General features: G+C 38.4%; 3 protein-coding genes across 4 annotated transcripts in view; 1 reads left to right on the top strand and 2 right to left on the bottom strand.

Moving 5' to 3' along the window:
- Positions 1 to 6: 6 nt before the first annotated feature.
- Positions 7 to 9,891, bottom strand: LOC110373653 (uncharacterized). The gene is made up of 3 exons (XM_021330980.3): positions 9,727 to 9,891; positions 8,422 to 8,547; positions 7 to 4,955 (listed from the first exon to the last, which is right to left on the bottom strand). The coding sequence occupies exons 1-3, from the start codon at positions 9,766 to 9,768 to the stop codon at positions 4,800 to 4,802; spliced, it is 324 nt and encodes a 107-aa protein (XP_021186655.2). The 5' UTR covers positions 9,769 to 9,891; the 3' UTR covers positions 7 to 4,799.
- A 1,099-nt stretch (positions 9,892 to 10,990) lies between these two features.
- Positions 10,991 to 26,728, bottom strand: part of Sno (strawberry notch) — a 32,307-nt gene continuing 16,569 nt past the window's right edge. For both annotated transcript variants that reach the window (XM_049843278.2, XM_049843284.2), the window contains 14 exons: positions 23,165 to 23,343; positions 22,510 to 22,695; positions 22,013 to 22,213; positions 20,982 to 21,142; positions 18,604 to 18,794; positions 18,317 to 18,393; positions 17,742 to 17,930; positions 16,989 to 17,161; positions 16,392 to 16,503; positions 15,635 to 15,777; positions 14,826 to 15,007; positions 14,130 to 14,304; positions 13,392 to 13,539; positions 10,991 to 13,040 (listed from right to left, as the gene is read on the bottom strand). In XM_049843278.2, coding sequence (XP_049699235.2) covers positions 12,937 to 13,040; positions 13,392 to 13,539; positions 14,130 to 14,304; positions 14,826 to 15,007; positions 15,635 to 15,777; positions 16,392 to 16,503; positions 16,989 to 17,161; positions 17,742 to 17,930; positions 18,317 to 18,393; positions 18,604 to 18,794; positions 20,982 to 21,142; positions 22,013 to 22,213; positions 22,510 to 22,695; positions 23,165 to 23,343 — 2,221 coding nt within the window. In that variant the 3' untranslated portion in view covers positions 10,991 to 12,936. The remainder of the gene's footprint in view (positions 13,041 to 13,391; positions 13,540 to 14,129; positions 14,305 to 14,825; positions 15,008 to 15,634; positions 15,778 to 16,391; positions 16,504 to 16,988; positions 17,162 to 17,741; positions 17,931 to 18,316; positions 18,394 to 18,603; positions 18,795 to 20,981; positions 21,143 to 22,012; positions 22,214 to 22,509; positions 22,696 to 23,164; positions 23,344 to 26,728) is intronic.
- Positions 23,716 to 26,092, top strand: LOC110373625 (uncharacterized). Its single transcript, XM_021330944.3, has one exon. It carries the CDS (start codon positions 23,951 to 23,953, stop codon positions 26,078 to 26,080), a length of 2,130 nt encoding a protein of 709 aa, XP_021186619.3. The 5' UTR covers positions 23,716 to 23,950; the 3' UTR covers positions 26,081 to 26,092.

Here is a 26,728-nt window from a genome sequence, read left to right as displayed (position 1 = left end):
TACATAAACCGTAAAATATTCTTTATTTGTAAACAAATTCGAAATTGGGTATTCAAATATAACGGTTAGAACATACCTAAGGAACATAGAAAATATATTGCGTTCTCAAACGATATCAGTACTAATTTAGTGTCTACAGAATACAACACAAGTTATCGATAATAATTTATCGATATCGACATAAGTCTATAGTCATTCGCTTAGTTTTTTTAAATCACAAAGGTTTATTTTGGAAAGCCTCAATTATGCACTGTTTGCATTGTGATACCGATATTTTATTAATTTCCTAGGATAAATTCCAATACTTTCCTTCATGATTTCAAAAATCTAGGGCGAAATATAAAAAAGTAAACTACATTAGATAGGAATAGTGTGCACAATAATATTGTCATACATTGGACATCGAGACAGTACCCAGGGGTCCGATAGATCGAGAGAAAGATAACTTCGAAGTCTCAGGGATCGATATAAATACAAAATGGGATTTTACAAGATTTTAGATTTTTAACAGTGGTACGCTAATAATGAGCGATTAATTGAATATTTTCATTTTTACTTTATAATCGAAAAAATACTTAATATTTCATTACAAGCGAATAATTGAGTAAGCGTATTTCTTGATTCTGTGCTAAACACACCAGCGACATCCAAATTGGGTCAAAATAAGGTATATTTTATAACTTTAAGGTTTAATATTCACGACGATTTTTCAGGATGCCGAATGCCAAATAAAATTCAAATTCATGAAATTATTATTGAAATTGCTTATTTAGCTATAATACATTAGGACAAATGATGGATGTCGCGGGCGCTGTGCGCATGCGTCATAAATACAACCAGAAAATAACATAGACCTAGAGAATTTACCAACTATCCTTATTATCCGATTGTATATTCGAATCTCAACAAAAGACCTCTTCTGGTCATATTCGCATGTTTCCCCCCACTTTTTACCTCGGCAGGAAAGCATTGGAAAATTCTCTAGGTCCAAGAAATATAACTTATACAGCCATATAGATAATCACAACGCGACTGTTCATAGGAATACATTGGTGCTTAGTGCGGACGTTACCTCTAGCGGTGAAGTACGATGCATAGAAAAATAAGTCTGCTTCTAACTACTCTATGTAATCATTGAAATGTTTTAATTCTATATTAAGAATTAATAGGCTTTATTATGAACTGTAAAAGCAAGGCCAAGTTCATCGACAATACAAAAGTCGGATTTTTCGCGTTCAATTTCAAACGACTGAAAAAACCAGACAACTGAGAAAAACGGACGTTTTTACTGTCGATGAATCTGGACCTAATTTGGTTTGTGAAGAAACCAGGTGATTCGTTAGCTCTTGTAATATTCTGGGTTTAAACTTCAATATACTGCTACAGGACTATCCTGACTGCCAAGAAGGAGCAATGTATTTGACTTGTTAAATAAGTACATTGCAGAACTTCTACTATTTGCTTAAGTCAAGCTGTAACTGTGTAAGTAGCCAATACAGAGTTTGTTAAATGTGGTTTGAGTTGCAGAAACTGAACGTAGAACAGAAAATACACTCCAATTGATGCAATGTAGACATAACTAAACCAGATGTTTAATATAATTAAAGGGTCCTGCTTTGTACAGTCTTGCAGTCAAAATAAAACCCTTCAAAACAAAAGAGTCATGCACTAAAGAGCCTAAAGACTTTAGAAGTCGTTAACAACACTGACACTAGTGAGTTCTAATCAACAGCTAAACTAACACAACTGCGACCCGCTAGTCAATTACTGCGTATTTTTGATTCCAAGATAATTAACCACTGGCTATTGTGTGGGGTCATTGTCGATATCGATAGATTAACTCAAACATGACTTTAAACCAACGCATTGTCTTCAAATCGTCGATGATAGGTTAGAATCATAAATACTTATATATATTAGAATAAGTATTATTTGAATATACTTGACGAATTTATATAGTGCTTTATTTATGTATAGATTTTATAAAAAAAGAAGTGATAGGTAAATCTATCGATACCGACTATCCCATCTCTATCCTCAATTTACTGTTTACGTCCGATCCCTCTTCCCTTTATTGTAAAACTATATCAAAAACCATATTGAGTCTATAACTAATCTAGTCTAGATAAATCAGGTATACTTGGTAATTTAGACATTACTTAGACATAGTATCAGACATGTATTTTTCTTAAACTACAAACTAGTATTTTGACTAATTTTAGGTGAGCTGTGCGTTCGCTAGATGAGAGCTTCGAATTTAATTTTTATACTAACATTTGAGCATGATTTACTTAAAAATTTAAGCAATTATTTTAAGGTCTAAATAAAGATTTTTGAACTAAAAAAATAATACTTTTTCGTAATATTAAAAGCCCTCATCTGGCAAACGGACAAAAATATCGATACTTCGCGTTCAAAGTGTTCCCATCCCTATTCTATTGACAGGAGCTCTTTGAACGCAAAACCTTTATAATTTCGTACCCACCGTCCTAACTAGAGCAATAATTAAACGTGTTACGATAAAAACATGCGAGTGCTTGATATGTGCGATAATTTGCTAAAATTGTGAATTATATTGCTGACGGTACTTACGCTACTAACTGAGATATTACGCCCGAAGACGTTGACAGTCTTATTTATGAAAATTAAAAGAGGTCCTCTTGGGAATGAACCTTAAAAAAACTATTCTATAAACTGGTGGATAGAAAAAATAAATTGCTGAAATCGTGTAGGCCCCATCGTATTAAATAGGCTAATATTGATATATATAATTATTTTTAAAAACGTAGACACAATACAATAAATTAATGATATAAAAGAGACATTTAGTTAAAGTGAAACTTTTCGTGGTTTCCTTGCAATAAACGCTGGGGCCTACACAATAAATAAAAAAAAAGAAATAGCATATTTTAGAAAAAGGTGGATAAGCAAAACAATATTTTTATCAAATGGATAAATAATGAAGGCTGTTACACACCAAATATCCAAAAATGTTACTTTAAATTTCTTATACTTTAATTATATTTGGTGTGCACAGACTTTAAAACACATTTGAAAATCGAAGTATAGTAGGTATACAAGCGTAATCGATAATTTCTATTCGATAATCGAATGATTTAGCTAAATAACATGCATATTAAGGCAGGAGACGAACATTGGTAGACCATTTAAGTCTTAATAGTCTAAATAGTACCTTAAAGGGGAGATGCGGCCAACATGGATATTCCTATAATTTATTAAACTTTTTGTGACTATGGAAATAGTGCTGTAATTTAATGCTAAACGTATGTATTTTATTTAATATGTCGTCTCCCCCCTGTGATTGAAAATCGATGCGAAGCCTAAGAAAAAAACTAAGAAAAAAAAGTTAACAAAAATGTACTAAAATTCAACTACATTATTATCATTATTCGTTTAGCACTCGTGTTTAAATTCGTTCCATCTGCGCTTTGAAATTGACCTCGTAATTTGATTCTAAGGTCAAATATTGCTATCCACGAGTGTTTGGATCAACCATTCTTAACATTTCTCTCATACCCGACATATTTACCTAAAACCTTCGTACAAACTGACTCGATAGTAAAACCTCTTTTTAGAAAAACCAGGACATAACCTATCTACCAAAATTAATTTAGACATTTTCGAGATTTAAATATCACTTACACCAAAATTGATAATCTTATAATTTCTTCGTTACCACAACTTTTTTCTTAATAGTAGTTTTCCATATCCCCTTTTTTGGGTTACTGATTTCTAGCTGGTTTTAACTGTTTTATCTCCACAACACGTACATTTCGACTCTTAGCACCGACTTACTACGAACAAACACACAAACTATTGACTCTAACAGTAACTAAACGGTTATGGACTAGTATGACGCGCGGCGATGTCTGTCTCTCGGAAGTAACTTGTAAAAATTAGTAGGACAGAAATTATGACCCGTAGGCCACTTTCGAACGCAAATTTACTCATAAATATGCATAAAACTATTGTTTTCAATGAGAGATTTAACCAAACAGAAAGTCAAGGTTTGGTTACTTATTAATTTTCTGCAAAAAAAGTATATAATATCTAAACATGCCTATTTGTTGAAAAAAAATGTTCTTCTTTCGACATCGCCAAAGCGTCGGTGTGAGATCAAGACAGTAAGTGCCGTCGTGCTTATCGTTAGGTACATCTAGGGTACGTTGGCACATAGTTACGATTACCTCAAACTATACTATAGGGCACTAATGATACTAATCACTTTAAGTAGATAGCTTCAGGAGGCAAGGCCTCTCATGTCTTCACGAACATCTCAACAGGATTTTGGAGTTACTTCATAATTTAGAATATATTTTTTAACGTTTTAGACATTTGTAACAATTTTAGAATACAAAAATATTGCACATCGAATCAAAACAAACATTAATTAGGCCCAGACAACTACCTATAAAAATATATATCAAAACAGTCCACACAACTCCGTAAAAATACAATATACAAACACAAAACTCAACATCGAAAAGCAATTACATATTACAATTTAATAATAACATAGAAAACATCTCACTGCACAGGGCATGTAATATTTTTACAAATTTTCATAACCATAACCATACTTCATCTAATCAGAACTTCGAAACAAATTCAAGATTTTTTTTCGAATTTCGTTACTCGCATCACCCGTTTTGGGTGCATAATTTCCATTTTTCCTCGTTTACAATGAAAAGAAGGGTTCACAGAAATTTCTAAGTCCGACCCAGGTGTCCGTCACTAAAGATTTGTAAGACATGAGAGGGGTGATTGTGGGAGCGTGTTCAGCGCGGTGGGGAGGCGGCGGCGAGGCGCTGCCGGAGTCGCGCGAACTTGCCGTGGACGAGCCGCAGCTGTGTGCGCAGCCTCGAGGAGAGCTCTCGCTGCAGAGCCTGTACCTCCACCAGCTCGCGCCTCAGCTGCTGGTAGTCCGACCGCACCTGTGTGCCGACACTGGCGTTACATGCGAACGTGGTACGTAGGTCAGCTCCGGCTAACACTAGCGAATATAACTACTCTTTAGGAGTTAAGAATGTTGTACGTTTAGTCTACATTGTTGAAGGATCACGTAATCGTAGGTTTATTTTGTTAGTCGGAGTTGACTTACTATTATAACAGAAATGACACAGACAAAAAAAACTGTCATCTTAATCTTTGACCCGAAGATCAACAACTTATCAAATTTGATTGTTTAACCAATTGATCATTTTTTACTTCTTCCTTAGTTAAAATATTTTTGTCTGCGTCAATTCAACACAAGATAGAAAGAAAACGACTAATGGCATGAGTATGGTGTCCCATATCTGAAGTATCCTGATGGCTTCGTGAACAAGAAGTAACGAACAGTAGAGAAGATAAAACAAATCATAGAGAACGTAAGCTGGACAGTAGACATAACATATACATGAATATCATCTATTGTATTGCACGAGACACTGCGTAACTGCAAAGAAAGTATATGACACAGCAAAATTACTTATTATTGGAACCCTCATTACTTGATTCTTATAAGTATTAGAAAGGCACATACCTAGAAGCAGCAGACTTGGTAATGACGGTTAAATACTCAGAGGCCAAAAATACCCATTAATACAGCCTCTTATCTGTTATTTTCTATCTATATTGCTCAAAACCACTTTTTCTTCAGTAATCTTTTCCCTTTTTTCGACAAATAAAACCTCCTTTGCAGTTACGCACCACCCCATCTAATCAGACGCATATCGTTGTGGCGACACTGTAAGTCGGCGCACACAGTTCAAGCCGTAAGCGGCCCCGACTTCTGAGGCTTTGCGCCAGGCTCCGACTTGGTACCACAGCCGAGCCCGGCCGACAGCTATATATCGACAAGCATGACCTTCTGGCTTGTTGGTTTTCGGCTCGGAATATCGATTTGAAGCTTTTGAACTATTTTTGTAGGGAATGTTGCAATGAGTGAAATAGGTCAAGTAGTTATTGAGTACTTCGTTTGTTACTAGATATCAAAACGAAACTTTTTTTTAACCGACTTCCCTTTTTTTTAAGCAGAATATCGGTTTTATTTTAATTCCTTGTGCTCTGTTAAAGATACTCTTTTGTAACTAAGAAACCCTCATCACGACGCAATTTGATTTAATTTAGGATAGCAGCACAAATATGAAGAACGAGATTTTATTAACAGAGCTTTAAAATACCATATTTCAAGCAAATTCATCTTTCCATTTCAACTACCCCTATTTTACCCTTTCAATCGTTATTTTAAATATTATTTAAATCAGACACCCATTGCAACAGAATTAACACAATCAAATAATTACTATTATTATTTTCGGTGATAGTATAGAAAAACAACAAGCCATAAGCAACATGACCGTATAATCAGTAATCTGACCTGTCACGACACTAACGCATCGGCTGAAAAATAAATATTATATTTATACATACATATCATCTTCTACAGTGTTGACCGATCGCTGCATTAGTGGGCGTATACATAGTTATACAATACATATTATTATACGGACTACAGGAAAAGTGCAGTACATATTAAAAATACAAATAATTAATTTACTGTTTCTATAAGGTGCTGTGGCCTGATTACCATTGTTAAGACGCGTTAAGGCCTTTTAATTCAAACGTAAGCTTTATTATACTTAATAAACCAATCTTTCACAAAAATACTGAAACTACTTAGCAATAGTAAAATATTCATAACAGAGTTTTATAAAAGGATCTCTCGGGATTCTTATTTCTACAGAATTAATTTCATTAATCAATGATCCGGTAACACTGGACGCCGACCCCAAAACATAGTTGAAAAAAGGCTAGGCAGATGGTGTAAGGTCAAAGACCCTAACACACTTAGGTATGATAGTTTTCACACACTGTCCTTTTCCTGCGCTATTAAGTAATTGTAAGCTCATTGTGTCAATTAACAGTAGTTAACATAAAAGCCCTTGTCAATCCTCCATTCAAACTTGCGTTTATGTGACGAGTTAGTCACGATACTATCAGTGGACAGATAGTCTATTATTAGTCACTATTCACGTGCGTATATGTGACGAGTTGGTCACGATTCTATCAGCGAGTGGACAGACAGCCTATTGTTAGTCATATGACGTCATAGGCGGGAATGTGTGTCACACATGGATGTTTAGAGGCATTCATTTGATACAACCGACTTCGAAAGAAGGTTTTAAATTCTTGTTAGTCATCTTATTGTGTTCCTTATGAATTATACCTAGACTTAAGTGTTTGTTTAAATGACATAAAATGCCTTTCTCTATTTTATGATAACGATTACCGAAAAACAGCAGGTTTAATAAAGTTTGGAAATTGTTCTATTTCAATTTTTTCGAACCTGCTCCTCAATCAAATCATTTGTAAATATTCTATTGAGTTGTTTTTCTGACCATATTTGTACTATAACAACGTGTTCACACCTTTATATGAGTCATATAGTAATCATCCGCTACATTGAGTATGTAAATGCGCGTTGCAATCTGCGACAACGCCATAGGCTATCATTACCAAATTAATAGTCAATCAATTTTCATATTATTTATTGATCGATGCTATTTCGAACGACCATACTCTTACATTGATGCTGTCCAGATTTTTATTACGGATGTAATAAAGAAGAAACTATTTTTTTGTTTGTGTGTACTCTATCTATAGACTCCGAAATTACGGAACCGATTTGAAAAATTCTTTTCGTGTAACATCGGCTATATTTTATACGGACCGTAGTTTCTACGGGACGTAGGTGATACCTCGGGAAAACGGCTAGTTTCCCTAATTTTGACAATTGAAATAGTGCTATGTTGTGGCCAATTTTGAATAAACGATTTTGAGTATAAATAAACGGTTTTGTACAATCAAGCGCTTGTTTATTTCCGCCTCTAATGAAATTTCCGCGCCGTTTTTTGTGCGGAAAAAATACTCGGCATTGCGCTTCACTAGATCTGCACTGGCCTTTATTTTTTTGTTATTCTGATGTAATTGTTAGTACCTACAGTTTACTCTATCCATTAGCATAAACTTAAAATAATTCTAATGTTATGCGCGCTAATTAAATCAACTGTCCTAGTTTAATTTTTCCATTGAAATACTCTGCATAGCTTTATACTCGTAGTTTAAATAGCTTGTTTAGTATGCAAGGCTAGATTGTTTTGTATTTTAAAATATATGAATGGGAGGAAATATTGCCTTTATAAGAAAAACTAATGGTGTATTGTTATAAAATAAATATAAGATTTCTTTTTTACAGCTCTATTTGGTAAGCTGTAACTAAAATTAGTTTTTAAAATATGAATGGAAATTCCTATTATTATTTCCCTGATCTACCTATTCCAATATAAAAATTTCAAGAAAGCATCAATAATTCATTTTACAAGTTGTATGTATCAATTATTATGGTGATGCTCTCACCTCGGAGACGGACTTGAGCAGGTGCATGATACACATGTCCTGCGTGTTGATGGGCGCCACCAGCTCCTTCTCCACGTTGTCCATCTTCCACTCCATCATGTCCAGCTGTTCGTCTGTACGCTTCACCTGCCATTCAGAGATATCAGGTATCTTATTTATTCAACAATTTATGTACACAGTTATGTATAGACAAGAGAAATAATAGAACAATCAAGTACAGAGGCTCTATTTATTTCTTAAGAAATCTCTTCCTGCAGGCCCTTGGCAGAATTAGAATAAAATGTCTTATGAGAGGGCTGGGAGTAAAATTTAAAAGAGATAAGTTTGCACTGTTTAAAAATTGACTTGAATTTAACAGAATTACCAATGGTGACAGGCATTTCAGTTAACTGTTTATTTGGGTGTAGTGACAGTAGGTCCCTAAACTATTGATGCATGACGAACTGCTACATAAAGAATCAAATGTATTTAGTAATCAAAGGTGTTAAGATAAAAAGAAATCACTGCAACTTAGCTCCAATAAAATTTAACTATAGAATTACCTATAAAGTTAGAGCAATGCTATTTAGTCTAAAGTAACATTCAAGGCTGCCCACTTCCCTAATATAGAGCCTAAATTATACAAGTGCAGAATTTGGGCATACACAGATGGACATGAGCCAAACCAAATGCATTTTATAATTAATGAACTGAATAGTTTATTATGTATAACATGTAAGAGTTTGGATGTGGGTGTTACATTAAATATTCATTTTAAATAATGATTGAGCTGCTCTGAATGGATAGGTAGATATAGGCAGCTTTTGTGTTGTGAAATGCATGTCACATGACTAAACACAATAACTGTACTTACATTTGAATATCGCATCATTATTTCTACATGTTGTTAGTTCTACAGTGTTAGTTAATATTTTTGAAATAAATTATGTGATTTCGTGAATGAATCATCAGTTGAAATAACTCCGCGTGCACTGCATGATAATGTACTATTTTAAGGCACCTACAGATAAGACGACTTCATACAAATTTGAGTAAATATTTGAAGAAATCGAACGAGAATGTGTAAACAAAATGTTTATAGGCGAGATGACAGAAAATTGTATGTCGTGAGTCATCGCCATACGTAGAAGTAAATATTAGTCTGTCTAGATGCAGATTTAGGGCCGCTACATTTAGCCCTCCAGCTGTACATTCCAGCAGTTTATAATTTATAGGGAAGATGCGGCTCTGTGACCTACATTTCCGCTCCGAGATTAACTGTACTTCATCATATGATTAATGGAAGTAAATAAAACGCTGACTCACCGTTTCCTCGAGTTCCTCCACTGAAATTTCTTTGTCAGTCATGTTTGAGTCACACCTATTAATTTTTTAGTCAAAATCTAAAAGAAAACAACAGAGTTGAGCAAACCGACCATTTCCTCCATTCGTGAAAATGTCATTTTTATCGGAAATGTCAAGTCTGTCAAGTGATCTGAGCAGAGACAACTAAACGCTTTTAAATGTCAGACGAATTGCCTGAAGTAAAACTAAACGCTGTTTTACGCGGGAAACTTCAATAAAAAAAAATTGCGTGCGAGCGCGTATGAGCGCTAGAATTTTCAGTGGTAAAATACAAACTCGTTTTCTTTTTTCCTATATTTCATTCAGTATCATCATCATCAGCCTATCGCAGTCCACTGCTGCTGCTGGACATAGGCCTCTCCAAGTACACGCCACTGAGATCGATTTTCGGCTTCATTCAGTATAGGAAATGGTTATCGGTGCTTTGAATCTTCGTCAAGAACCTTGGATGAGTGGTGTCAGTAAAAAATTTGTTTTAAGGGTCAGTTCACACCGAGACGCGACGCGACGCGACGATACTCAAAGAGGCAACGCCGCGAGGCGCATCTTTTAAAATCGTAGCAGGACGACGCCTCGCTGCGCAGCGAGGCGCCGCGAGGCGCAGCGGAACGCATCTACAAGCCGCGGGCGCCGCGCCTTCATCCTCTTCCTCTTCTGCAAGAAGTCCGATTATAACAAGATCCCAGTCTATCATTATATTTTCAATTGAGCACTCGACCAAACTGCATCAATTCTAAATGAATTCTGGACGGAAATAGTAGAGAAGTCGCCACAGCGGCCTCAGGCTGCACCTCGCGACGCCGCGTTGCGCCGCGCGAGGCGCAGCACCGCTCTTGCACGTCGCTCGTCCGGCGATGGACAGCTACGTCACGATACGTCGCGCTACGCCGCGAGGCGCAGCGCTGCGTGGTGCAACGTAATCTGAATTCTCACAATGTAATGTGTATCTTTTCGTGTAGTGAATAAAGTATATTCTGAGTCGCTCTGTGCAAAATGTGCGCGCAGCGTCGCGCCGCGTCGCGTCTCGGTGTGAACTGACCCTAATGCGAGGCGTGATACTAATCGCTCCCGAATATTTCTTACTTTACCGAACTTATCGTTTAATATTGCAATAAGTTGTGGTAAAACGACAAAAGATTCTTTGAAATGTTTGTGTGTGCATTTCATATCAGCATGTAGGAGAGGATTGTCACAATGCAAGGATAAATAAAATAAAAAATATAGCTAAATTATATACACATTTATTTTTGTCTTTAATTTTTACACATTTAAGAAATGTAGACGAGATTTAGTGACACTATGGTACCATTTTGGCCATCAGACGTCCCGATATTACCCTTTATACAAACCTATGGTTGCGTAATAGCAACTACATATTAAATTCACGTGTCCTTTTATTAATATCCACTTAAATATACTCTACTAGGAAGGTAATAAAATTAAGATATAAATTTTTAACTAATTCAAGATGTTTGCAACATTGAGTCTTTGTAAATATTTCAATTTTAACACCTTCCCAGTGATTCTAAGGTTTCTTAACACTTAGAACATTTAGTTTTGACACTTCTAATTGGAACATTATTAATAATAAGCCGTACAAATTAATTGAGAGTAAAATAACAGCTATACGTACAGAATATCTTTGAGTAATTTGATTTTTTGAAACATATATTTAATACTTACAATCAATTCGAAACAATATGGAAGTTGCAAGTTAATAAGCTTACCGATAACCAAAATCTTTGAGATTGTGTTGAAGAGCGATTGGAGCCCTGATTTTTACGTTTGGGAATGTGAGCGTCGCGACTTCCATATTGTATCGAATCGATTAATGTAATTTACAGACTAGCAATTCGATTATAATTTAAAATCACCATAAGAAACATGTCTGACTACGATCAAAACATCTTTTTTTTCGCGCCACGCGTGACGCAGCATTTTCATATTTAGACAGAATGGTGGGAACATAGAATACAATATTGCACGTGCATTCGATACAAATATAGTATGCTAACATCCGATAAACATACATCAATTAGTATTTATACTAAAACTATGTTACATCCTCGGATTGTCTGACACAAGAGATGAGTAGAATGAAACTATAACATCGAACAATTAAATAAAACACTAGGATATTTGTACAAAAAATTAAAATTCCATTTAATTCGTATACAAGAATGTACCGCGATATTGACTTGGTCACGTATTAGTTGATAGATTGTAAAAAAATATGAAGCGCTCAAGCGGCTTGAGGTTCACGGTCGTAGTAGGAATAAGTAAATATACGTAAAGTACTTAAAGTAAATCTTATGCACTCGTGCACTTAGATCATTCTCACTAAACTTGTGTTGTGACGTCACTACATACGCCCACCGCGCGTAACAACTCACAGATTTAATATTATTCGACAAAAAAATCACGCAGTAGCAATACTTTGGATTTACAAATGTTTGCCACAAGACAAACACGAATCTATCTAAAAGGCAAGAATACTAAATTAAATACATACTACATAAATTACAGCGCCAATGTTTGCAACCAACAATCCAACAGGCTTAGGTACCAAGTAGAAACCGAATTCGAAAAAAGCTAAGGTTAGTTAATTCGGCAGATTTATCTAATTATAATAGAGAGTGGCGTAGTGACGTCATGAACACGCCACCTTACTTCGCGTCGTCTCGAAACCAACGCGGCCCCTTTCAGTGTTTGCGAACTAGCCTAGTAATATCATGGGCGGACTGTGCGTTATTATCTCACTTCCAATACCAATTGACTAACGATATGTAATACTTTAACACAACATTATGTTTGAGGCAACCGTACCGTGATATGGGGGAATTTATTGTGTTAAAAAATAGGCCTTAGAACTCCTAACTACCGTACATTTTGTGACGTGTACAATTTTAATTTTATTTAAAAAAATCGTCGTAACTGAACCGGTGAATGGAAAATCCTAAAACAAAACATCACAAGCGTCAGCTCATACAATAAAAGAAATAAAAAAATATAATTAGACATAAGCGTAACGTCGTTCTTACATCGATAAGAATAAATATTCGCACACAGTCCTGGGTGGAGTCGTCAAACACTCAAAGGGTGTCATTTAATCAGTCGTAGCTCCTGCGGGCGGAGAGTAAAACAAAGAGAGAGAGGAACTATGTGTTGCGTTCACTTGACGTCGGTCGGCTCGAACTTCTGCTCGCTGACTGACACCGCGTCCGATGAGAGCGCCTCCTTCAGCGGCTCCACGCAGTTCTTTGGGATCAGGGTGCCTGGAATATTAACGAAAGTATTTAAGGAAACAATGTTTGAGAAATCTTCTGTATAATCAAGAACGGTTTATTTCAGGATCGCCAAGTTACATTTGTGATCAAAAAGTGAATATTACAAAATGTCGTACCACAAAAACTTTTAAACGTTTGTTGAACACTTGTCTAAAAAATGACAGATTATGATGTTGAAAGTGTTCAACAGATGTTTATGTTTTTGTAGTAAGGCTGTTAACAATTGCAAATTTTTAAGTTTCATAGAGATTCATTTCGATAATTTTAAGTTTGATACATAGAAAAATTGATTTTGAAGGATTTAAGACTGATCCAAGATGGTAATAAGTTAATACTGACCGACAATCTTGAGTCCGTCGTCGGTCTTGATGCGCACGACCTGCATCTTGTTGAGCATGGTGCGCTGCGCCAGCACCGCCTCCACGCGCGCCCACACCGCCAGCACCGAGCCCGCCAGCACGTGGTGCGTGCGCACGCGCAGACCCACCTGCGAGACAAGACATACGTGTGTTAGAACAAGAACTCTATATATCATAATCTATGTAAACAAGTCTATGTATAAAAGAAAGTCGTGTTAGTTACACATTTTAAAACTCAAGAATGAATGGCTGAACCGTTTACATGACGGGAAACAGATATCGGGACGCGGGTGAAACCGAGGGCAGACGCTAAGTAATAAAATACCTAAGAAACAGATATATGAAAGTGTGAAAACATCTATTGAAATAAAGAAAGTGGTGATAGATGATTAAAATGGGAGAAATGAATGAAAAAAATTTGAACGAGTAGTGGAATGAAATGGCGATGTACATAAAGAAACCAGAATCAAATAAATTGCGGATTGGGGAAGTGGCGACAGGTCACTAGTACAATCAGCGATCCACGGATGCCTCAAATTGAAGGGTAAAATAGACAAATTCGTTATGAATCTTGTATGGATAAGTGTTGGGCATGTAAAGAAAGGGATGAGAAGAATGTTGGTGTGACAAGAATGGCTAAAGATATGGAAGGAATACACTGAATTATTTTCACCGAATAGAGAATAAATGACTTTATTTCTTTTATCGTGTCACTTACCTCGCAATCAGCAGCATTCCTGCAGACAGCCCGCCAGTAGGCGTGACTGCAGACTCGCTGCGAGGCGGTGTACTGCTGCCGCCACCACGCCTCCGCCTCGCTGCTCTCCACGCGGCGGTACTTCTTCTCTAGCTCGGCTAGCGACTCTAGCCGCAGCTGTAGACCTGTGTTAGGCCTGTAGACAAACGTACACTTTTATTGACACAGAGCTAAGGTGCGGATTTTAAAAGGACAATCAAAAGACAAAGCTAAATGGTTATAAAGCCAACGCTAGAGGGCTTGGAATACGAAGTCCACGCTAGATGACTGCGCAGTCTACGCTATGTAGCTACGAAGTCTACGCTTTGTGCCTACGAAGTCTACGTTTTGTGAATACGAAGTCTAAGCTACGTAACTACGAAGTCTACGCTAGGAGGCTACGAAGTCTTTGCTACGTAACTACAAAATCTACGCTACATAACTCCGAAGCCAACGCTACATAACTACGTAGTCTACGCTAAATGACTACGCAGTCTACGCTATGTGGACACGAAATAACTATGTGGCTACAAAGCCTACGCTACGTAACTGCGAAGTCTGCTCTACGTGGCTACGAAGTCTACGCTACGTGGCTATGAAGTCTACTCTACATGGCTACGAAGCCTACGCTACATAACTACGAAGTCTACGCTACGTGGCTACGAGGCTAACACAGACCTGTATATCTGGAACATGATATCCTTCTTGGTGAGTTTCTCCTTCTTGTGCGAGTTGACGGCGGCGACGCAAAGCACGGCGGTGTGCTTGTTGTTGCGAGCCTGCTGCGACACGTAGAAGCCTTCCTTGGCACCCGTGAGTTCCGACCACTTCTCTAGGGCTTCGGCCCAGTCCATGCCGCGCTGCAAGAGAAAAAGGTGGTCCTTAGGATGTTTTACCGATTAGGTGAGTTTTAGGTAGAATTAAACATAGTCAGCAGAACCTTTTATGTTGTTCAAATTGTAATCGACATATTTTGTGTTCAGGTTCCGAATATTCTATCTGCTGTTATGCTCACGTTAGATGGTAATTTGACATTACAAATTATGGAGCGAATATGAAAATGATATCTTTATGAGCAATTCAACAGATAAATTGAATTTTGGGAATGGCGTTTCTGCGTCACGTGCGATCTCGCGGCGTGCACGGTAATGGAATGAATTAATCAAACAAAGGGAGTGAACGCGGGCGATGGCGGGCTTCGCGCGACTTATATCTAGATTCTGGTAGTAATGCCTTCTTTTGCTGTACCCTAACAGGGTTCATAATATGTACCAAACTTTAAGCCCCTTGTAACATCATTGTGACATTATAGTGACGCAAATAAATATGAACATGAATATAATCAGATATCTATAGTGTAGTAGCGCGGCGTCGGCGCGATGACGGCACCGTTTGCAGGAACACTAAACATTGATTTTTTGCCTACAATGTGTGGTATTTAAAGTTAATCTCTTCCACTTTAGGCTAATTTTCTCTAACTATATTACCTCCGAGTGCACGGTGTGCAGCTCGACGGGCGCGCGGCCGGTGGCGTGGCGGCGCACGAAGCGCAGGCAGCGCACGCGCGTCACGCGCTCGCCGCAGCTGCCCAGGTCCAGGATGCCCAGGTCGAAGCGACCGCTGCGCTTCGCTGCATCAACACAAATGGTAAGGTTACCCATATAAAATATAAGAGCTCTAAGGACCCCGAGCACTAGGCAGCCTAGTGAAGCGAGCCACATAGGCATTCCACTTATTTTTTTCTTTTAAATAAACGTTTTTATCCGTTTCTATGATTCAATAATGAATCATATTGTCTACAAATTATTTACGATTGCAATATGATTGTAGAGCAAACTACTATACAGTATAGACCAAATGGCAGAACCAATCGCAAACCAATCGAATATCATTGGAATACGATTGGTCTTTTATTAGTAGCAGAATGCCCGCTAAGGTTAAAGCTGCTATTGCCATTCAATTTCTATTCAATTTTGACATTATTAACGTAGGACTTAGGAGATCGAGCCCCTGATTGCACGGGAGCCAGCTGCACCAGCCACGTCTAGGCTGATGCACCTTAATTCCTTTTTTTTGCTTTTTAGTTAGTTTCTATTATTTTTTTTTTAATTTTTGAAATAGCTTTTACAGGCTCAAAATAGATTGACTTCCATGTGGAATTATTATAATTATCTCTAATCTCTTTTATTTTGAGTAACATAAACAAATCAAAAATTTTCGTTATCAATAAAAAAATTCCCTTACCTTGTTCCATAACAGCAGCGAGCGTGTCCGTAAAGTATTTGAAAAGCCTGTTCTGTAAGTCTACCGGCATGCCCAGTATCCTGTTCAGGAACTTCGACATATTGTTGTAGTCCTGAGAACAAAACACACATAACTAGTGAACATAGGACATATCGGATCATTCGAGTTTCAGATCTTTTGAAAAACAAACATGATTGAGGTCTTGGAATTGTCAATGAATATAAATAAGATTTAATCAATTCCTGTCATACCCTGCCGAAGAAATGTTAACGCTCAGAAGATGTCTCAGGTAGTCTTGCTTATGTAGGTAGATAGCATAGTTATGTATTTCACTCGGCGATACGACGTAGTCACTTGACGTAGTTTACGTAGTAGCCCGAAGTAGGCCATACTAACTTTACCTTAGGGTGCATCTACACAGTGTAAGTAGCTTGCGCATGTTGAGGCGCATGTGCAGGTTTCATGCATTTTAAAAACGTGCAGGTCCAGCGACTCGCGCATGTACCAAAGCAAAATACCCACCCGCGTGCTGTTGTCACTTGCTCCAGCTACATGCACCGTGTAGATGCACCCTTAAGTTATAACTTGTGTACTGACCTTATCAAGCGACAGCACCCCGGGCGCGGCCTCGCTGTTGACGATGAGCCCCACTCCCACGAGCGCGCTGGCCACGTCCTGGAAGAAGTCGCCCGCGTAGTCGCGCGGCGGCGCCACCAGCGGGCTCTCGTACTTCATTATAGCTCGCATCACCGCTTCTAGCGCCGCGCGACCTGGGGAAGGAATTCATTTATTAGAAAAGATATAAGCTATGTATAAAGGAATCAGAAATTCTGGAAGACTTTACGGAGACTTTATACCACATCAAGGAAATTCCGTTTATTTCCCTTATTTACTACATTTTTCCCTTATAAACCCTGCATGTGTGAACAAAGAATAGATGTATATCTATAGATATTTTTTTCTATACTAAAAATAGCCAAGTAACCACGTGTATTTTGAAGCCGATACCTGCTCAAGAAATAAAATTAAAAGCAATAAAATATCTTTAAAACCTGAAGATGTTTAGTAAAATACTTTAGTTTTATATCATCACCATCAGCCTTTTTATCATCCCACTAGGCACAGGTCTCCTCTGACACAGAGAAGAATTCAGCGTTTCAAGTTTATATATTCTATTCTTCTTTCTAATTACAGAGCCTTGCTCTTGTCAGCGCATCTCCTTCCATTTTCGCATTTCGAATGCCAATTCCTGGACTAAATTACAGGTGACCTTCTTATTAATTTGCTTAATTAATATAGCTATACCTCGGACGACCCCTCCCTCACTTTCATTCGACCTTTTATTCTTACCATATTTATTATCAATATTAAACTGCGACAAGTCCCTAGTTTCAGTAGCTCGCCTGTCTCCATGCGTCAACGCCCCGAGCGACTCGAGTCGCTTGGCGACGGTGGACGCGAAGCGCCGCTCGCCCGCCAGGTCCGAGATCAGGAATATATACTCAGGGGCGTTCACCTGGTTCGAGCGGTGGGTACGACCTGGGGAACGGGAAATAAGTATTCTAATAAATATTGACAAATAACCCTACTTGGCAGTCGGTTAAAAATAGTAATAGAAATGAAAAAAATAACGACTTCCGAAAAAAATAAAATTATAAATCTCAATATTTCTGCTATGTCTCTAACTGCGTTGTTTTTAGAATGGAGGGAGATAGAATTTCGACACGTAAATTATGTCTAACTTCAATCTCTAATCGCTAAACAACGGATGGATCGATTATTCTAATCTGAAGTAAGTGTGTAATCGGGGGAATAAACGATAGAAATACTAAAAAAACATCCAGCCATCCAAAAAAGGGGGGAATCCCCTTTTTTTGCAATTCTTTAAAGTATTTTGTGTTATTGTCCACAATAGGTATACTAACCAAACTGTTGTATAGCTCTGTCGGCCGACCACGGCAGCTCTAACGTTATGTGTACCCTCCGCCTTTGGTTCCGCGCTCTGATAACCAAACACAAAGAGTACAGATTATATTTCCATTATCTCTACATTTTTCCATGGTTTTCTATAGTGCAGTCTGAGTTACTGTTAACCATAAAGTACTAATTTTTTTGTTAACAAAGACGGGTATCGGGTTGCCCGGGTTCAGCTGCATCCATTTAGACTAGAAGTCGACCCCAAACTAGTTGGGAAAAGGCTAGGCAGATGTACCTTCTGTCACTCTGCAGAGATATACCACTGGATGCTGCCTCAGATATGATGGCCACATCCTTCTGTCCGTCCATGAAGCGCTGCTTCTCCGTCAGGTTGAGCGTCTCAAGCGGCACGTCGGCCTCCGACCGGCTCTCGTACAGGATCTGACCTTCTTCTGTCTGGACTACGCGGCCTTTGCGACCTGTCATCTGTGGGGTAAGTGAAGCTTTTATTAAGTAGTGCCCGATAAGACAGTCAGAAAAAAAATAATTAATTTAGCCATTAAATGTCTCTGAGTGCGGGGGTAAGCTATAGACCGCGATAGCACGATCGGCCGCTCGTGGCAGAATACTTGAAAATAAAGCTTTTGGAACAATCCCGCAGACTTAGTAGGCAGGGCCGCGCCGCCCCTGTGTGCGAAGTGTGCGGCGCACACAGGCGCCAAGACAATAGGGGCGCCGCGCCGCCACTGCCACCTAAATTATTTTTGTTACCTATATGATTGTTTTTTGTAGTGGAGTATCGACAAGTAGGTACAATACGCGCAACATAGGCCTTGTAAACTACAAAACATCTATAACGCTTATTGAACAAGTCTCTCAATATTTAATGTTTATTATTATTCACGTTTATGGTTTCATTTTACGTTTAGGGTTTTAGTTTACATTCCTTACGAGCTCAACGTTAAAACGGCGGCAGTTCTTTGAACCAGGGAAAAAGTACTAGTTATTTAAAACCGTAGAGGCGCCGAGTTTGTATGAGTATGAGTGAGTTTCTGAACGCAGCCCGATGCGATCACGGGTATTCCTCGATTTTAACGAACGAGATAGCTAAGGTAAAACAAAACAAATGAACAATCATTTGATTGAAAGTGTGTGTAATACTAGTAGTATGGCCTCCTCTATGGATATTGTTGCTAAATTAGTTAGGTAATCTTTCCTGACTCATTGTAGAGCGCAGGTAATTTTTTATAGGTTTTAGTTTAGAAAAGGACCTTTCCGCGCTTGCTACTGTAACTGGCATAGTTAGCATAATTCGTAATGCTATTGTAATGTTAGGGCATACAGCTGTCAAATTGTTTATATATTGTCTAAATTAAAACTTATAAAAAATTACGTAGAAAGCGATGCGTACGATGCGGACAGGTGGACGCACTTGTTTGAGTTTCTATATAAATAATACTACGATCCGTTGCGTGCGATACGTCCGTTGCGTACGATACCGACAAGTGGACGCTTAGCTTTAACAAACAATTTTAAAAAATTCGCGCTCGCTACGCTCGCGGCTGTTCACTTGTCAGTGCCTACCGTTCATTCTAAAACCCAAAGTCCCAAAACTCAAAAATTTTCGCGCTCGCTACGCTCGCGGCTGTTCGCTTGTCAATATAGTTCTTTCTAACATGATTAGAGTACTTTTATGTCCCAAAAGTCAAAAATGTTCGCGCTCGCTGCGCTCGCGGCTGTTCGCTTGTCGGTGCCGTTCATTCTAACATGATTTGAGTACTTTTATGTCCCAAAACTCAAAAATTTTCGCGCTCGCTGCGCTCGCGGCTGCACCTTGCACCGTTCTTTAATATACAAGTTTAGGCGCTTTAGTGACCCAAAGCTCAAAATTTTTTGCGCTCGCTACGCTCTGCTTTATTTTCCACTTCTTTTATTTTTTCAATCCTTTTTTAGCCGAACCTAGAAGGTAGCGCCGCTTGTAAGTCCTTTTATTAACAAGAAAATAACTCCTAGCTCACAACAGACTTTTCACGTAGAACAAAGGGCCTCGCATAGACCTGCCGCACGTAGCCTCGCAATGGCTAGGGCCGCCGCTGACTGGAGAACATTTATTTCAGTCAAATTTAACAATTAAAAATATTCATTCAAAAATTAAATTCGTTTTATGATGATTCGTTAAAAAAGAGGCGCTTCATAGGTTTCGCACACAGGCGCTGCCGGGGGTCGGCGCGGCCCTGTTAGTAGGCATTGGTCATAGTCTCGACCATTGTTACTATCTCTTGAACGCAGTAGCGTGGTTCTATGTAAATTAAAAATTGGCATTTTACGAGAGTCGGCGTCTTCAACGTTGCGCAGACGGACGTTGACGTCGCGTCGTCACGTGACATGCATTATGGAGATTGTTCGAAATGGCACATGGGTGATTTTTAGTCAGTACTAGCGACCCGCTCCGGCTTCGCACAGGACAACAGTATTTCCCCACTACTTAGTACTACCTCTAGTATCATACATGTAAACCTTCCTTTTTATCACTCTATCTATTAAGAAAACGCAGGAAAATCGGTTGCTTAGTTTTGAAAATATTCAAGCGTACATTCAAGGGGACATAGAGATATAGGGACAGAAAAAGCGACTTTGTTTTATAATATTTATTGAAGAGTCCTCCAAACATACCTCAGCAACATTATCAGTGCCTCCAAGCTCGTCGACCAGCTGATCCAGCGTGTTGGGCGGCAGGCGACGGCCGAGCCTCTCTACGGCAGCCAGCAGTTCCTCCTTCATGCTGCAGGCTCGTTCGATGGCGGAGCGGGGTGGTGGCTGGTTGCGGGCTGGACCTGCGGGTGAGGAGATTTGTGTTATGCACGACGATTTGATTAAAGAGGAATGAGGAATTTGCCACAAACATTAGTTTTAACCGAATGACAGAGAAAAGGGCTTTCGTGACGTATCAGGCACGGGACATGGCTGTCTGCCGCCTCTGCTGCTGAGAGTACGTGTGGGTACTAAATCTGTTCAAATGTAGTTTAAAGAACCTTAGACGCCTTATTGCACAATTTATTGGAATAATTCAACTACACAATTTTATCGTTTAATAAAATAAACGTGTGGCACTTCTAAGCTAGAATAGGCGTAGTTAATGGAAAAAGTAATCACTCCGCCTTTTAGATAACCCTCAACAAACAAATAACAACAGAGATAGAACCGACAACGACTTAATATGTACATATTTGTGTAAAAAGTCTTCTCGATCTTATCTTGTGTGGTCGAAGGTTTCTCTTTGGGTGAAGCCACTTATTTTCTACTAACCTAACCTCATAGGGCCAAGAATATTCTCAAAATACTCTAGGGACTTACCTAGATACAGTCCATTGGTCCCAACAGGGGTCCCAGTGAGACTGCCAGCAGGGGTGGTAACAGTGACAGTGGGGGCTGTGGCAGCACTGTTCTTGCGTTCAAACATCGTCTCGATCTTATCTTGAGTGGTCGAAGGTTTCTTTTTGGATGAAGTCACTTATTTTCTAGGAACCTAACCTCATAGGGCCAAAAATATTCTCAAAATACACCACTTCAGGTACCTACCTAGGTACAGTCCATTAGTCCCAACAGGGGTTCCAGTCAGACTGCCAGCAGGTGCACTTATTTTCTAGTAACCTAACCTCATAGTTGTTAAAAAAATCTCAAAATACACTACTTCAGGGACGTACCTAGGTACAGTCCATTGGTACCGACAGGGGTGCCAGTGAGACTACCAGCAGGGGTAGTAACAGTGACAGTGGGGGCTGTGGCAGCACTGTTCTTGCGTTCAAACATTGTCTCGATCTTGTCTTGAGTGGTCGAAGGTTTCTTCTTGGGTGAGGCCGCTTTCTTCTTCTTGACTGGCTTCTTTTTACGGCCTAGCCACGGTTCTGTTGGAGGAATATCAATATTGAAATATATGTAAGAACAATATGGTGTGCTAGATACTTAGACAATATGAAAATATTATTTACAAAAGTTCCTCAGTGATTCGTAAAGCACGTTGAAATTATACATAGATCCCGGCTATCTTGTCAACACCTGTACCCTCAAACAGGCAGTTGCTTCATGTAAAGCACTGGTACTCAGCTGCATTTGGTTAACTCAATACTGAGCCTGTACTATAAATACGTAACCAACCAATATGTACAAAATTCACAAAAAAAAAAACTTAGACACCACTCACCATCATCACTATCACTGCCCCCATGGAAGGGGTTGAAGTCTGACAAGTCAGAATCAGACCCCGGCGGCCGTCGTTCCTCATCAGACTCCATCTCCAGTTCATCGTCGGAGCCTCGCACGAACTCGTCGGATGAAGAGCCTCCGCGCATGCGTTTTGCGGCTGCGTTTGCTTGCTGGCGTGCTGTCACTATAAATAAAAATACAAATTATTGCAAACTGCGATTCTTTTCTAAAAATAGTAGTAGCCTAATCTTCATTTTTAAAATAAATGGATGGTTTTCAAACAAGTCACTACATAGGGCCATTTATGTAAAACGTACTTATTACAATCAGAAAAAAAAAGTTGTGAATTTGTCGTAAGCAAAGGACTAAATAAACAAACCGACTAGTTCCAATCGTAGTTACGGCCGGAAAATTTATTGTAGGGTACATATCTATACCTAATATAATACAGTGGAAACTTTTCTTCTAGTTGTTTGTTTGTACCTACCCTAAATACTCCGAATCTATTGAACCGATTTGAATAAATCTTTCACTGTTGGAAGGCTTCACTCTTCCCGAGTAATATAGGCTATTTTATCCCGGTACGGCCAGTGGCTGCTACAGGACGCAAGAGAAACTGCGTGGAACATCTACGTTATATAAGAATAACTCACATTTCCTCTTAGAAGTATTAGCCTCATCGTCAATGCCGTTCTTGCCGTTGTGATGCACGTGTGCCGGCGGGTGCGTGATGGCCGGCTTGGCCCGCGCCGGCTCCAGTCCTAGAAGCCGGTTGATACGGTCGCGGTCCGGCGCCGGGAAGTGCTTCTCTACTAGCGTTTGGAATACACCCCTGAAAAAAGAAACAATATTTTTAAAAAATATTTCAATTTTCTCATAGGTCCCGTAAATCAATAACATATGAAGACGCAATAAACAGTATGTACGTATATCTAGAATTATTTTTTTAAAAAATAGGCAATCTCCAATCTTTAAAAAAATTATAATAGTATTTTTTTATTTACTGAATCGACACTAGCATTTCGATACATATGTATTACACAATAAAATAGTATAATATAAAACCTGCATGAAAAATCATACACACACAATGGAAAAAAGCTATATCAACACAGGCTCTATGCCCATTCTAAATTCAAACATTCCCGCGCCGCGCAGTCTGACAGATGTCGCGCAGTCGCAAACAAACAGCTGAGCGCCGGCGGGTCATTCACCCCGCCCGGGCCGCCATTACGAATGTCGTGTTATTTTATTCGGAACTTAACACGAGCTTTCGGAATGTAATATAGGTTAAAAGTACTAATTTTTAACTTGTATTGACTATTTTAACAAAGTGCCTCTTTTGAATACGTTTAAGTTCGAATAGAAAAGAGGTTTGACGTGAAAGAACGTGGTGTTAAGATCATCGCTATTGTGTGTTTGACAATTTGACATAAACAATGTATTCAAAACGACAACTAAAGGAATTTCTAAGTGAAATATCACAAAACGCAGAGTTCCCCATATTCACTTATGTATCAGCAGAAAAGTTTGTTATTTTAATCAGGTGCCGAGTGGAACCGGACCGAGATGCTCGATACTACACCAAGTACAATACAGAATGGATAAAAAAGTTCACGAAATTCACCAAAACCGGTTGGATTGTTAGACATTGCTTTCCTAAACTAAAGCGGCTAGTTTACAGGAAGACTTTTGTTTGTCAATACTCTGGGTTTAACAAAACGAAGAACCCGAAACAAACGGCCGTCAGAAACAAGCATTGTGAAGCAAAGATAGATTTTAAGGTTAAGTTCATAAACCGCAACACTATTAGAAACGATGAAATGTTGAAGAAAGGTTTGAATTTGTCAATCTTTATCAACTATATGCACTCGCACAAAGTATTGACAAAAGAATCACTGAAATTGTTAAGATGTTCAGTGGAAACTGATGAGTTATTCTACAAGTACTACGCTGAAGGGCACAGTGAACCTACTGCAAAAAGCTACCATGAATTGACATTACTTGTAAACTCTACAGACGGCAGTAACCCACTGAGGAACACAGAAGTAAACCCTAGTGCACGTCACATAAACTACTTGTTCTGCAAGAAAAAGAAAGAGGGTACTAATCCCAGCACAATCTCAGATATAATGCCTGAAAAAATTAAACTTTTAGAAGAATCTGGAGGGATGTTGAAGCACTCTGAAGACTACAATACTGTTGTGGTAATAACACCATTTATGAAAAGTGTGTTAACTTGCCATGATCTGGACAGTATAATAGTAGACAGTACAGTCCTCAAAGAACATGTGGTATCATTCTTTCTCGTACCAACCCCTTTAGGAGCGCTGCCCATAGCATGTGCATTACATACAGAATCTAAAGACAAAATACACATGTACAACCCAGCATTTAACTATACCAAAACTGTCATAGAATCGCAAATCTCAAAAACATTTGAGCCAACAGAATTCATGGTAAATGAAAATGATGAAAATTATGCTCTGGAAGAAGTATTTCCTAATACAAGCTTGTCTGAGACCCGAGTGTCTTTGTTAGAAGGAATATGGCAAACAATTTGCAAAGCAGATGTAAAAATAGAAGCAAAAGAAAGTCATGATTTAATGGAGTCTTTTAACACACTGTTATATGACAATAATTTTGAAAAAGCAGACATGGTGTACAAAAAACTTGAGGAAGATATGTATATTAATTCAATTCTGAAGCTGAAAGAATATGTAGTTAATATATGGGAGAGGCGAGACGAACTTAACACACCAAATAAACTTATAGATGTATCATTACGTATGCTGAAGCAGTTTTTACTAAGCCGATGTAATTCATACAGTATTGTCATCATGATAGATGTATTACTAAACATATTGGATAAGCACTGGCATCAAATACTCTATGCGCACTTGAGTAACAAATCAATTGTTGAAACTTATACAAAATTATTGCCCGTAGACAGAGAAGTGATTAAAACAGCTGGTATGAAGGATAATGTAGAAACAGTGGAAAACAAAAAGAGGAAGAAAAATCATACTTTTAACATAGAGACAATGTGTTGTGATTGTGTGAAAGGAAGTAAAGGGGAGTTTTGTGAGCATCTATGTGCAGCTTTGCACTCTGTCAATCTGAGTACAACATTAAGTGAAGAGCAAAGAGTATTGTATACTTCACTGATTGGCAAGCGAGATATAAAACCTGAACTACTTACAGAACAAGAGGATGATTTAGAAAAAGATATAGAACCTACTTCTAGTGATAATGAGCAAAACGATTTTGAAATTAAAGAAGAAATAGTGGAAAATGATGATCCTTTGGATGATGGCAACAATGAAAATGTAGATAATTCGGAGTATCGAAATAATAATATTGAAGTTGATAATGATATGAAAAATTCTTATGTTGCAGCTCTAACGGCATTGAACGATGAATTTAGAAGACTAAACAGATTGTTTATGGATAATCCTAGTGCTTCTAATTTGGACAATATAAGACAATTAGCTAGAGAACTGAGTAAAATAAGACCAGTGGAAAAAGTTGAATTGTCAAATATTTTTGTTGATATTAATAAAAATTAATACATTCAATATGGATGTGATCTTAAAATAAATATTTTTTTACTACTTGGATGGCAAGTTGTTTGCATTCACTATTATCTTCCATCACATGGGGAAATGCAATTGGTGGTTATAAAATTATTTTGAAATTATCCATTAGGTTACCTTGTAAAACTTGATTAGACACCATGTCAGTTGAACCAAATACGGGCTTGGAACACAAAACATCAATCCAATATGATAACAATTATTTAATTTTGTCGCTTTATTTCTTACTAGCTTACTAAGGATTTTTTGCTGGCTGCGGCAAGTTATACAGAAGACCGAGGAGTATAACTTGCCATTATGCTTAGCGTTTGTGGACTATGAGAAAGCCTTCGATTCGGTGGAAACATGGGCGGTACTTGAGTCACTCCAGCGATGCCATATTGACTATCGGTACATCGAGGTGTTGAAGTGTTTGTATAATAACGCCACCATGTCGGTCCGAGTACAGGAGCATAGCACGAAGCCGATTCCATTGAGAAGAGGCGTAAGACAGGGGGACGTTATCTCCCCGAAACTGTTTACCGCCGCAATGGAAGACGCCTTCAAGCTCCTGGAATGGCAAGGACTTGGCATCAACATCAACGGCGAATACATCACTCACCTTCGGTTTGCCGACGACAT

The sequence above is a fragment of the Helicoverpa armigera genome, chromosome 22, assembly GCF_030705265.1.
Source record: "Helicoverpa armigera isolate CAAS_96S chromosome 22, ASM3070526v1, whole genome shotgun sequence".
Lineage (NCBI taxonomy): Eukaryota > Metazoa > Arthropoda > Insecta > Lepidoptera > Noctuidae > Helicoverpa > Helicoverpa armigera.
The sequence above is the reverse complement of the archived record's forward strand: the minus strand, read 5'-3'. Positions and strand labels throughout refer to the sequence as shown.